At 44.6% G+C, this 14,694-nt stretch overlaps 1 protein-coding gene across 1 annotated transcript in view; it reads left to right on the top strand.

Annotated features, from left to right (window-relative positions):
• LOC138259672 (cytochrome P450 2F3-like) overlaps positions 1–14,694 on the top strand; it is a 159,728-nt gene that overhangs the window by 98,023 nt on the left and 47,011 nt on the right. The window contains exon 6 of the mRNA XM_069207545.1: positions 575–716. Coding sequence (XP_069063646.1) covers positions 575–716 — 142 coding nt within the window. The remainder of the gene's footprint in view (positions 1–574; positions 717–14,694) is intronic.

The following is a 14,694-nucleotide window of genomic DNA, read 5'->3' as shown; positions in this document are numbered from 1 at the left end:
GGCATATTAAGCAAAAGAATGATGGGTTTAACACAGAACTGCGACTGGGGTGAGTGTTTGGACATTTTCTGCACTCCGTCCATCATCCTTTTGTGTCACTAAAGTCACCTCAACATGCCAGGGTATGGCTAGACGTGAGTCCGTTGCTCACTGTGCCACTGGATTCCAGATTACTTGGCTGATGAGAGGTGATACTCTAAAACTGGTCAAGCATCATACTTTGATGTAATTTATCAAAATGAGCTGCTGTAGTCCACTTTGCAATGGGCCATTACTACAATCTTTTGTCATGGATATCTTGAATGGGAGTATGTGTAAAAGGGGTAACAGAAATTAACTGCAATGTTTAAGTATGTTTGGGCATATTTAAACATTGCCAATTTAACAGATAATTGTAAAAAATTGAGGAGGCCCGATAATTTTTTTTTTTTACACAGGGGAGGGCGGCATTAAGAAGTTTGAAGACCACTGCCCTAGGTTTAGAACTAAGATCGTTTCGGGGAAAGCTAAATCCTGCCCTGTGAATGCCAATCTCCTGGTTTCCCTAAACACCTCTTGGTCTTGTTGATTGCAGGAGAAAGAGAACACAGAGACTGAATTCCATAACGAAAACCTTGTGGTATCTACGGTCAACCTCTTCTTCGCTGGTACTGAGACAGTCAGCACGACTTTGCGATATGGCATCATGATCCTTCTCAGGCACCCGGAAATCGAAGGTATGTTGGGGGAAAAGATAGGTATAGTGAAATTATTTGTTTGTTTTTTTTAGCATTTAATTAATTCCATGGGAGCACAATGATACTAGATGTGAAGACAAGTGAAATTTAACTTCAGAGCTGGTGGGAAACAAGAAACAAGTAGACTAAGGACTGATGGTGTATTCTGTACTGCCTAGTATAATTGTTGCTCAGGCTACAGAGTTAATGTGCTGGTGTGACCTTGGCATTGCTTACTTTAAGCCATTGGTTACAGGTGGTGGGCACCAGCACTCATGTTTAGAACGTATTTCTGATCATCAGACTATGATCCAGAGTAAAAAACAAAGAATTATATGAGAAAGAAAGAGCAAGAAAAATATATGAAAATGGAAGCAAAGGTTGATAGATGTAAAAATGTAGAAGGAGGAATCAAGACTGTGCAGCTTTGATATTCCGCAGTTGCATCACTTATTTATTTATTATGTATTTACTTATTTGTTTTTTTTACAAATTAAACAGTCAACATTGGTTTTAGCACGTACCTCAATCCAAGGTTTCTTCTGGTCTTAATATTTTGAAGCTGGTTTCCTTTCTCTTTTGCACTTTGCTTTTTGTTTCCAGCTCAGTGACTGTTTTGTGACCTTATAGTAGAGAAGATGGCTTCGATATTTAATGCCTCTTAGAACTGCAGTATTCAAACCTCATAGGTTGCAAACCTAACTTCAAGGAACAGTACTTAAGGTAAAGAATTGACAGGGAAGTCACATGAGCATCCCAGATGGCAAAGCCAGTTTAGAAACTAGCAAGACAGGATGCTTGTTTTTGCTGGATCCTTGCCTTGAGGGCAACACAACGAACTACGGTATTACATCTAACCCCATCTTCACACATCCATTTACAGCTCTTTGAAAGAAGATATCTTCTCCAAACTCTCAAACCTATTGGCGGTTATGCTCATTTTTCTAAAAAGAAACCTCTGACTCCAGATTGCCCTGTCGGATATCACTCTATTTATAATCTTCCAATTTTAGTATGAATCATTGAGAGTACTGTAGCCACATGCAATGCAACCACTTGCATGACACAAGTCATCGTAGGGCAAAGTAAGTCCTTATCCAGGATTTACTAAGCTATGCCAAGCCACTTTGTAAGGCTTTGTATGGTTTAGTAAATACAAAGCAATGCCTTGCTTTGGATAACCATAACATGGGTGGAGCATGGGCATTCCCATGCATCCTCCAGTGTATTTTGATGCGAACCCAGATTTACAAAGACTTGCAAACCTGGGTTTGCACCAAAACCGTGTACGTATCTGACAGAAGTGTAACAAGGAGATATATTTGTATTTCTCCACGTTAATTCCTCTTCTGCAGCACACATAGAAAAAGGAATATGGCTCGAAGCATTGTTTTGTGCAGGAAGGTGTCCCTTCCAGCACCGAAACAGTCCTTCCAGCAGCACAGACCTCTTTGCACTATGGTGCAAGGCTGGGACATCGTCAATCCCCCAGTATGGCAGCTGCAGCCAGGATGGGGTTTTTGATGCACCTCTTCTGTCTGCAACTCGACCGGCAGCGGCTCATAATTAACGTGAAAGGGTGGTATAGGAAGTTGGCTCTGTACGTGCTATTTCAAAGTAAGAAATACCGTGCACAGAGTCCAAGGGTTCCCCTTAGAGGTAAGATAGTGGCAAAAAGAGATAATTCAAATGCTCTATTTTGTGGTAGTGTGGTCGAGCAGTAGGCTTATCAGAGGGTAGTGTTAAGCATTTGTTGTATACACACAGGCAATACATGAGGAACACACACTCAAAGACAATTCCAGGCCAATAGGTTTTTGTACAGAAAAATATATTTTCTTAGTTTATTTTAAGAACCACAGGTTCAAGATCTAACAAAACTTTAAATGAAAGGTATTTCACTCAGGTATCTTAGGAACTTTGAATCAACACAATAGCATGTACAGTTTTGGCAATAAATGGCAATAAGCTATTTTAAAACTAGACAGTGCAATTTTCAACAGTTCCTGGGGGAGGTAAGTATTGGTTAGTTTTGCAGTTAAGTAAAGCACTTACAGGGTTCAAAGTTGGGTCCAAGGTAGCCCACCGTTGGGGGTTCAGGGCAACCCCAAAGTTACCACACCAGCAGCTCAGGGCCGGTCAGGTGCAGAGGTCAAAGTGGTGCCCAAAACGCATTGGCTTCAATGGAGAAGGGGGTGCCTGGGTTCCAGTCTGCCAGCAGGTAAGTACCCAGGACTTCGGAAGGGCAGACCAGGGGGGTGTTGTAGGGCCCTGGGGGGGACACAAGTCAGCACAAAAAGTACACCCTCAGTGGCACAGGGGCGGCCGGGTGCAGAGTGCAAACAGGCGTCGGGTTTGCAATTGGTTTTAATGGGAGACCCAGGGGTCTCTTCAGCAATGCAGGCAGGTAAGGGGAGGGGGGGCTCCTCGTGGTAGCCACCACCTGGGCAAGGGAGAGGGCCACCTGGGGGTCGCTCCTGCACTGGAGGTTGGATCCTTCAGGTCCTGGGGGCTGCGGGTGCAGTGTGTTTCCCAGGCATCGGGTTCTTTGAAGCAGGCAGTCGCGGTCAGGTGGAGCCTGTGGATTCTCTCTGCAGGCGTCGCTGGGGGGCTCAGGGGGGTCAACTCTGGCTACTCCTAGGGTTGCAGACGCCAGGGAGTCCTCCCTATAGAGGTGTTTCTCCGCAGGTCGAGCCGGAGGTGGCGGGAAACGTGGAGTCCTTTAAAAGTTGTTTTTTTGTTGCAAGTTTCAGTCTTTGTGGAACAGGGCCGCTGTCCTCAGGAGTTCTTGGTCCTTTTAGGTGCAGGTTAGTCCTCTGAGACTTCAGAGGTCGCTGGACCCTGGGGGACGCGTCGCTGTTGCAGTTTTTCTTGAAGTGGGGAGACAGGCCTGTAGGGCTGGGGCCAAAGCAGTTGGGCCCATATTTATACTTTTTGACGCACAACTGCGCCAACACAGTTGTGCATCAAAAATTTTACCGCCGGCTAACGCCATTCCAACACACCATGCGGGCGCCTTATTTATGGAATGACGTTAGCCGGCGCTGCGGACTGATGTGCGTAAAAAAAAATGACTCACACCAGGCTGCGCTGGCGAATGGGAAAATGGGGGTTGTGCGTCAAAAAATAGGGCAAGTCAGGTCTGAGGCAAAATTCAGGCCTCGAACCGGATTTGCGCCATTTATTTTTACGCCCAACCTCCATCGACATGACTCCTGTCTTAGCAATGACAGGAGTCATGCCCCCTTGCCCAAAGGCCATGCCCAGGGGACTAATGTCCCCTGGGCATGGTCATTGGGCATAGTGGCATGTAGGGGGGCCCAAATCAGGCCCCCCCTGTGCCACCAAAAAAATCGGAAAAAGATTCTTACCCGAACTTACCTTTAATTCCCTGGGTTGGGTCCCTCCATCCTTGGGTGTCCTCCTGGGATGGGCAAGGGTGGCAGGGGGTCTCCCTGGGGGCAGGGGAGGGCACCTCTGGGCTCCTTCCGAGCCCACAGGTCCCTTAACGCCTGCCTTGACCCAGGCGTTAAAAAACGGCGCCCATCAGGCTGTGCGCCGTTTTTTAAGGCCCACCCCCTCCTGTGCGTCAAAATGACGTCAGAGTATAAATATGGGGCACAGGCCTTAAAGTCATTTTTTGGAAGGGAACGCCTACCTTGCATATAATTAACGCAAGGCTGGGTCCCCCTTCCAAAATATGACGCACATGGTGGAATTTTGACACCCGCGGGTCGGACGTCAAAGTATAAATATGGGGCAGGGTTTGCGACGATTGTGCGTCAAAATTTTTGACGCACATTCGGCGCAAACACAGTATAAATATGCCCCTTGGTGTCTCCGTCTTCTCTGCAGGGCTTCAGGTCAGCAGTCCTTCTTCGTCTTCAGGTTGCAGGAATCTAGTTTCCTAGGTTCTGGGGCCCCTAAATACTGAATTTAGGGGGGTGTTTAGGTCTGGGAGGGCAGTAGCCAATGGCTACTGTCCTTGAGGGTGGCTACACCCTCTTTGTGCCTCCGCCCTGAGGGGAGGGGGGCACATCCCTATTCTTATTGGGGGAATCCTCCAAAACCAAGATGGAGGATTTCTAAAGGCAGGGGTCACCTCAGCTCAGGACACCTTAGGGGCTGTCCTGACTGGTGGGTGACTCCTCCTTGTTTTTCTCATTATCTCCCCTGGACATGCCGCCAAAAGTGGGGGCTGTGTCCAGGGGGCGGGCATCTCCACTAGCTGGACTGCCCTGGGGCATTGTAACACCAAGCCTGAGACTTTGAGGCTCACTGCTAGGTGTTACAGTTCCTGCAGGGGGAGGTGTGAAGCACCTCCACCCAGAGCAGGCTTTTGTTTTTGTCCTCAGAGAGCACAAAGGTGCTCACCACATGGGTTCAGAAACTCGTCTCTCAGCAGCAGGCTGGCACAGACCAGTCAGTCCTGCACTGAACAATTGAGTAAAATACAGGGGGCATCTCTAAGATGCCTTCTATGTGCATTTCTTTAATAAATCCAACACTGGCATCAGTGTGGGTTTATTATTCTGAGAAGTTTGATACCAAACTTCCCAGTATTCACTGTAGCCATTATGGAACTGTGGAGTTCGTTTTTGACAAACTCCCAGCCCATATACTTAATATGGCCACAACTGTACTAAGAATAGACTTAGACACTGTAGGGGGCATATTGCTCATGCAGCTATGCCCTCACCTGTGGTATAGTGCACCCAGCCTTAGGGCTGTAAGGCCTTCTAGAGGGGTGACTTACCTATGCCACAGGCAGTATTTTGTGTGCATGGCACCCTGAGGGGGATGCCATGTCGACTTTGCCTTTTTCTCCCCACCAACACACACAATCTGCAATGGCAGTGTGCATGTGTTAGGTGAGGGGTCCCTTAGGGTGGCACAACATATGCTGCAACCCTTAGGGACCCCTCCCTGGTCACAGGGCCCTTGGTACCACTGGTACCTTTTACAAGGGACTTATCTATGTGCCAGGGGTGTGTCAATTGTGGAAACAATGGTACATTTTAGGTGAAAGAACACTGGTGCTGGGGCCTGGTTAGCAGGGTCCCAGCACACTTCTAAGTCAAGTCAGCATCAGTATCAGGCAAAAAGTGGGGGGTAATTGCAACAGGGAGCCATTTCCTTACAGGTGGGAAGGCGACTGGATGAATGGATGGATGGATGCATGGATGGAATGGTGGAAGGGTGGGTGAGTGAAGGGGTGAATGATAGATGCATGATGAATGAGTGAAAGGATGGATGTAAGGATGGTTGAGTAAAAGGGGGAAGGATGAATGTGTGAAACAATGGATGATGGATGATGAGTGAAAGGACGGATGGATAAGTGGGTGAAAAGGTGGATGATGAGTGAAAGGATACATTTATGGTGGATGAGTGAAAGGGTGAATTAATGCATAGATGGATGTGTGGATGAATGAAAGGACGAATGTAACGTTAGATGAGTGAAAGAATGGATGGATGGATGAATGAAGGAGTATAGATGGATGGCTAGAGGAAAGGGTGGAAGGATGGAAGAGTGAAAAGCTGAATGGTTGGATAAATAAGCGAGTAAAAGGATGGATGGATGAGTGAAAGGGTAAATGATTGGGTGAATGGATGGATGGAAGCTCATGTTAGTTAAAAGATGAACGGCTAGCTGCCATCATCATAGACTTTATTTCAGCCACGAGAGCCATAAAACCACAAAGCAATACAAAGAAATAGATAAATAAATATATATGTATTAGAATAAAGTCATTACAATACATTTTGTAAAAAAATAAAAACCTAAAAGCTCCTCATGAGTGTACTTCAATACATAACTATTCATGCAAACACATCATGTAAGTACAGATACAAGTTTTGCTCTAAGAGTCCACATAGCTCCAAGAAACTTGGCAACAGCGGTAACCAGTGCCAAGTGAGTGTCTGATCTAAGGATTCAGAGAGCAGCAAAGGACCTACGAACTCCCAGCAGCCTACAAACAGGAGCAAGCCATTTCCTGCGAGGGGTTATATAAGCAGGGCAAATGAATAAAACATGAGGCAGGTTTTGGTTAGGAGCATTACAAGCTGGACAAGTGGTTACCCCCTCTGAGGACCAATGACTAGTAAACGATCTTAGTGGTAAGGTTCCTACACGAAACTGGAAGTACAACGTCTTGTCACTGGGGACCAAAATTGTGTTCCAGAAAGCCTCATATTTACATATATCTTTCAGGTAGTCAATGTCACGTGACAGTTTGGAGTGGAGTGCTACCCCCAACTCCTCAGAGTCTACCATCCTCCAGTGCTGTTTTTTAAGCTCAGGTTTCAACGGGAATGGAGCAGTAGTTGGAGAATCACAGAATTCTCTGAGCCCAAGTGTGTATAGTTGCTCGTTGGTGTATCTGAGCCAAGGGATGCTAAGGGAGCAATCAGTTTCCATTGTGGCCTGCAGGGCTACAGTGAAAGGGGCAAGCTGGTGTAATCCAAAGCTGCATACAGTACAAGAGAGGGCATAAGCCAGCCTTCTAACCTATACTTTTAATGCCCAAGTCCTTAAAAAGAGGAAGCAGGGGAGTACTCAAGGGAAGAGAGACAAGCTTTTTAGGAAGATTTTCTCAACAGTTGCTATATCTTGAGCTTCCAAGACAAAATCTCCGATAGCATTAGGCCACGATAGCTAAACAACTTCACCTTCTCAAGTGGAGTACCTCCAAGTATAACATTCCCTTAAAAAGATCAAGAGGATTAAACATCATCAATTTGGTTTTGGAGGTTTTGATTTCCAAGCCCTGGGTGGAACAGAATTCCTCAAAACACGTAAGGAGTTTCTGTAAGCCACTCAGGGTCTTAGATATCAAAAGGGTATCATCTGCAAATAGCAAGACGGGAACTTTATGTGTGCCTAAGAATGGTACGTCTTCCTCCACCTTGAGTAAAAAGAAACAATGTCATTGATATATGAAGAGAACAGAGTTGGAGAAAGGATACACTCTTGGCGTACTCCCCTTGATAATGTAATTTTATGAGTAGCTGCCCCAGGTCGCCCCACCTAACATGTGCATAGTTGCCCTCATGAAGCCGTACTAGCAAGTAAAGAATATGGGCGGGGATTGTCATCCCAGAGAGAACTTCCCACAACTTATTGCGAGGCACTAAGTCAACGTGGATTTAAAATCAACAAAGGCAGTGTGCAGGTTCCCCTTACCAATGAAGGCCGCCTTCCAATATAGGTGCAGAAACCTAAACGTTTGATCGATAGTGGAAGTATTCTTCCGAAAGTGAGCTTACAATGGACTAAGTATGTCACGCTCAGTCATCCAGCCCTGAATCTTCTCCAGAAGACGGTGGCAGAAAACTTTCTGCACACAGTCCAATAGTCTAATTGGCCTGTAATTGCAAGGTAGGGCTCTATCAGCTTTTTGATGATGGGAACTATGACAGCACCCTTCCATGACTCAGGAATTGGTGCCCCCACCTCTATTGCGTTGGATATGATAGCAATCTCGACCAGACTTCAATATCAGATAGAAACAGATATGCTGGAGCGCCATCTGGACCAGACACCCTACCACGCTTTAGAGTACCTAATGAATGCACTACGTCCTAAAGTGTAAACAATTGCAGCGGTGAAGGGCTAGGAGTTTGGTCACTAGTGGTATGAGAGACCATATCAAATTTGCCTACCATACTGAGATGATTGACAGAGTACATTTGGCTAAAGTGGTCTACCCACTCTGCTGCAGCAATGTTCGTTGTGACATTCAGTACACTATTATGAGGGCCACGTGCAGCCAGGGACCAGAATTTAGTACAGTTCTTCTTGTGCGAAGCTTAATTTAGTGCAGCCCACCACTTATTGTCTTGCTCGAGTTTGGTTTTACAAATAACAAACATGTCACGTAGGCTCTCGTTATTCTTATGAGACTACTCGATTTTGAGCAGCAAGATCGTCCACGGTGTGGGAGACTGAGTCTGACTCACAGTGGGTGACACCTGTCGCTCCAAATCCGGGTTTTGCTCTGGCTAACTAGCAGTGCCTCGTCTCTCCCGAAAGGTAGAGATGATTGGGCAGCCGAGCGCATGACATATCATACTTCTTAGGGAAGTTGTGGTCACTCAGGTCGCATCCGGTTCTCTCATCCACAATTCATTCTCATATATAAACGACAATAAAAAGCAGTATAAGTTTTAAAGACTGGCTTAATAAAACAACTGCATTTTAGATAGCAAAGCTTGAGCTGCAATAACCAGCATGACACAACATGACAATATTAAAATGGTGACGATGAGAGTGAAGCATAAGAATAACGCTATCATATTGCCACTAGAATCGATGGACTATTTCCTATCTGAGTCATAATTTGAGCACAGCATGTTAAGCTCTAATTCTGCCTTTCAGATTCCCTCGGGAGGACATCGACCCTCATACCTGAGCAAAGGCCTGTAGTCTGCAGCGAAGCATTCAGCAATCACCATACAGCCGTGGTTCCCTGGCTGGAATCTCCCTCTTAATGTGTAATGGGACTAGGAAGTGTTTTTATAATAACACAGCTAATGTTCTAAGAAAATGTCCCTACGTAAGGATGAGTATTTTCGACGAATGTTGGAGACTAAACTTCTACCAAGTTCACCGGCAATGTACCAAACTGTATCCTTGACTGAAGCACAAAGTGATCATGAATGTCTTGTTTGAGAACACAGTGCTGAACTAAGCAAAACAGTTAGAAAGAAGAAATTAAAACAAGACCGTAAAACTGGTTATTGTTAAAATAACAATGCGAAGCCAAATAAAATATATCTAGGTCAAAGTGCACAGCGGCCTAGTGTATTAAACTAACGTGCATGGGGCTATAGCGAAAATGGCTACACAACAAACCTATAAGACTTCCTAGCTGTACGGATAGCAGCTGTATCCTTAGATTTGATGGCCTGGATCAAGAGTTTGTTTGAAGTTCAACATTCCTTGTTAAACCATTGATTTTTCCCATTGGCCCTTCCACCACCAGAGTCAGTACCCGGTATAAAGTGGGACACAGAACTCTCAAAACATAAAGCATGGGATGTACTTTTTTACTCACTAGACCTGCCTCTAAATGCACCAATGAAGTCCTCAGAACAGTATTTGCAGAGCATATGATATCCGGCCGTGCTGATACTTTACTCCACTTTAGGTGGCTTTTATCATTAGTCATACTAATAACCAGTGATGGATTAAGGGGGATATTAAATGTTGACATTTGATTACACAAGGCAAGCATATGGACTGAGAGCGGATTGTGAATGCTCTCGGTTCTCTCAATAACTATCATATCAATAACTTGAGGCCACAATCATATATCAACTCAGCAATAGTCGATTCTACTTATGTGGTTGACCTTGTTGAAGGTATGTCAACCCTTTCTGTCAGATTTTCTCCTGCCATTGAGTGCTCTAAGCCCAAATTCAATGGTCAGGGTTTTCAGTTGGACGGCAACTTGCAACCACCTTATAATGTATGGAATGTCCAAAGACGGGACAGACCATGCCTGATCCTCCTCACAAATAAACCCAACATCGTCCCAGTCAAGAGGTTCAAACGTGACATTGAAATCACCTGCCACAATGATTTTAAAGTGCCGGAGACATTGCCTTAGGAACGTCTCCAAAACTCGGATGGTATCAGAAGCCAAACCCCCCCAACCACTCTTGCATAAATATTAAGAATAATCACACCCACGTTTACCCCAAATAGTAACCGAATGCCTAATATGTCAGTGTAGTCAATGCGTAACTGAGATATACGGCAGTTTAATGATGTTCTAGCCCATATAATTAAACCCCTATGACCAGTAAGTGCTGGAGTGTAGATGTTTAAGTAGCCAGAATGAAACAGTGGGGGACTGCCCAAGTTTCCTGAAAAAGGCAGACGTCATGGTCCTCAATGAAAGAAATAAGGGCTGGAAGGGAGACAACAGATCTCAAACCTGCCCCATTCCAGGAAGCATATCGCACCCCAACACTTTGAGAAGCTGCCCTGTCCATATATATACTGTTAGCACAATTAGCTAAGTGTCTGGTAAGATCTATCAGGAAAAGTTGATGTGGTATTGGCAGAATTGGCCAACTGGTGCTTAGTTTACTGAAGAGATCTATCAAGAGAAGACGAGTGAGTGGTCTCAGAGTCAGGAGTAGGGGGAATACCAGAACCAGAGCTAATTACTTCATATGAGGAGGGAACCCGAGAAGGTGGATCTTAAGGGGCCTCAGATATTACTTCAAGTCAATCATTCACATTTAGATAAGGTGGGCTACACCCCAAATTGGTGGTAAGCCAAGCCTTGTGCTGGGAGAAAAGCCTAAGGTATTTGAACTGAATGCAAGAATGCTTAGGAGCACTTGTCCTGGCATCTAGGGCCACCAAATTGTCTACCATATTTTTGTCCCTGAATGTTAACTCAATCACATCATAGTGTGTGTCAGGATCAGGCCTTCTAACTGCCTCAATTATATCCTCACGTACCACAGAGTAACAGCCTCTCACGTGACAGATACAGTGAATAGACTTATTTCTGACAGATTTTACTCCTTCCCTAGGAACTGCTAGATGTAATTTGGGCACATTGACCATCATGACAGCATTGGTAGGTTTAGACCAATTGGCAACAGGGTGTACAACACGATTGGAGGCATTATGATCCACAGATTTGGAAAATTGACAGCAGGCTATTAATTCCCTGACCCTGCTCAGGCCATAACATGTGGGAACCTGCTTAGGGTTCCCAGTTCTTCCGCCGACTGGATGGTGATCAATACGGGGAACCAAGCTGACGGCGTCAGGACAGGTAATACAAGTATGAGTCTCATTGTAGGTTGACAGAGGCAATTTAGGCAACAGGGCCTAAAGGACTGCGTCTGGAACTATGGACACGATCCAAAATGGTCATTGCATCTTTTTGCATTAACTGTTTAACCATAGAGGTTAAAATATTTACCATAGATTTAAGCTCGGCCACGTTACACTTTAGATATTGTATGTGGGAAGTGTTCTGGTCCTCAGACACAATAAGGTTTGTATTTGCATCTAGTATCACACCTGCCATGGTACTTATATCAGGATCATCATGTGGATCTGAAATGTCATTTAGAGGGCTAAAGCGATTGCCACACTGAATGACATCACTATCAACATATGATAGTTCAATCACCAGTATTGAGGGAATGTGGGTAATAGCATGCCCCCACCCTATGGGAGCTGAATCCTGTGACTCACGTTTTTTTAAACATATCTGGGATTTTCCTGTGATACACCCCAAGCCAGCTGGGGAGCACGCACTCTGGGTGCCTTCAGAAACATTGTCAAAGGAAGAGGTTAATATTTCCTCACATTCAACCAGGAGATTATCGATTCTTTCCATTACACGAATATTTGCTGCATGCTTTTGCCTCTTATGTTTTTTCTTGTGTCCCACCCCTGCCCCACCTTCAGTCACCTTCCTTTTGCCCATCAATAATACTATAGTCAATATATGGGTGGTCCCCTGATGATCGAGCAAGTCAGTAATACAGTCCCAGTTATAAATGCAACAGTATAGTGGGACCAACAGTGCCTACTTAATAGAAAATGTTAGGAGGGTGGCCCAGCCTAGCCTCCTTCAGGCTCCGATGGTGGTGGGCGTCCCGCGCTGTGGGAGAATGAAAGCCCTTAAGAGCTCGAGTCAGTGCCAGTGTGTCGGTGGGCCTGGGACTGCCTCCTGGGGGCCTGGGCCTGCTGGGACCTGACATTTCCCCACAAGACTAGATCTGCTGCTGTTCGCACTAGGATTGTAATATTGAGTTGGTGGCTTAAATAGAATTTCTTTCATTGTCCTCGGTCACACTCAAGCTACACCTGGCAGTCCGGGGAGAAAAAAGTGATTGGACATGACTCATGGATGAATGAGTGGAGTGATGGATGAGTGAAAGGGTGGCTGGATGGATGATGAGAGAAAGGATGGATGAATGAGTGAAAGGATGAATCGATGAGTGAAAGGGTAAAGGATGGATTGATAGGTGGACAGAGTGAAAGGGTAGATGGATGGATGAGTGAAAGAATAGATGAAAGGATGAGTGAAACAATGGATGAATGGATGAGTAAAAGATTCAATGAAAGTATGGATGAGGGAATGAATAGATAGATGAGTGAAAGGAAGGGTAGAAGGATGGCTGTATGAAAGGATGTATGGATGGATGAGTGAAAGGGTAAATGGATGGATGGATGAGAGGAAAGATGGGTCAAAGGGTGGATGTATGAGTGTATGGATGGATGGCTGAATTAATGGGTGGATGAATGGATGAGTAAAATGTACGATGGAAGGGTGTCTGGAGTGAAATCAGTGCTTAATTTGTGCTTGTTGTTTCCGATGCTGAGCACTGGCACTTATTTTTGAGGGCCAGGGCTTATTCTTCAGCCTCAAGCATTTGCTGCGACCAAAAGACACATATGGGACAGATGAGGAAGAGAAAAACGAAAAACGTCACAAACAGAGAAAGTAGAAAGCTGCTAGAGTGAGCTGAAAGGGCAGGGAGTGGCTTTATATGGAATGAAGAGGCCCAAGATGGCTTTAAGGTTACACTGCCTCAGTATTCCGGGTACACATGTTTAATTGCAGCAGCCGCATGTTTAAGAGGAGGGCTTTGGGCACCGGCACCTTTTTATTTACAAATTAAGCACTGAGTGAAATGACAAATGAGTGAAAGGATGGGTGACTGAAAGGAAGGATGAATGGATGAAAAGGGGTATGGATAACTGAAAGGATGTATGACTAAATGAAAGGATGGATATGTTTGATGGATAGGTCTGAAGATAGATGGATTGTTTTGGATATGGATGGGCTGACAGATGGACATAATGGTGACAGACTGAATGTTGGATGGAAAATTTAATGGATAACAGAATGTAAAGGTGGCATGATTATCAGTGTATGGATGGAAGGATGACTGGATAAAAGCTTTGATGGAAGAGACAAGTAAGATCTTCTTGGGAGGGTCACAATGACTTGCTTTGCTTGCTTGGTGCCATAGAGCTTTATTTCTAAGTGGTGGGTGGTGTTTTAATTTTCTGGCTAGTCTATTGGTGCAAGGGTGCCTGCATTGATGCTAGGTAGTATAAAGTTTGCCAGCCCAAGGAGCCAGCAGAAATTCTCCATACCCTTGTAAATATGGAGCATTTCTGCTCTCTCCCTCTCATGCAATGCAGCACATCAAGTTCCCTTGCTGCTTTCTGTTGCATGAAAGAATGGTAAATCTAGCCCATTTTCTCTTTATGCTGCAAAAAAGCTCAACATATGAGATCTAGAATGGTAGGCATAACCAGATGGAAACTCGAAATGAGAGGGGGCAAGCAGTCCTTATTAAAGTGTACTAGTTGGCTTCCTGGGTCACATCTACCCATACTGTAAGAAAATAGGTAACTAGTTGAGAAGGATCTGAGTTCCTTCTAAGTATTAAGTCTAAAATCATCCCAGGTCCAACACAAAAGTTCAAGAAAATGAACCTGGAAACAACTTCTGGTAGCAACAGCATGGAGAAGACTTGCTTGAATTAAAGAAATGTGCTAAGTATTTAACAGAATATAACTCACTGGCCACACTACATTAGCTATAACTAGCCTCTCTACCATGCCCAAAATTCTCATAAATGATGTCATTTGAGATGTTATGAGTCTTTTTATGAATGGTAAAATTTTACGTGCTATAAGTGATGTGATAGAAAAGCGTATTAGCACTGCATGGGGAGGGTGCAAGCTATAATTAATGCTGTGTGGCTATTGAGTTAGAAACAATGTGTACCGAGCTGCACGAGCTATAGTAAGTTTTGTATGGTGCACAAAGTCTAACTTTAATTTATAGCTCTAACTTAAGAATTTCTGATGCTTGTGTAACTTAAGCTGATTTTTTATGCAAATAATTACGATTTACTGACTATAACTTATACGATGTTTCTAAATAATAATGTGTTTGAAATCATATAATGCTATTTA

The sequence above is a fragment of the Pleurodeles waltl genome, chromosome 9, assembly GCF_031143425.1.
Source record: "Pleurodeles waltl isolate 20211129_DDA chromosome 9, aPleWal1.hap1.20221129, whole genome shotgun sequence".
NCBI lineage: Eukaryota > Metazoa > Chordata > Amphibia > Caudata > Salamandridae > Pleurodeles > Pleurodeles waltl.
This window is presented reverse-complemented; position numbering and strand designations above follow the sequence as displayed.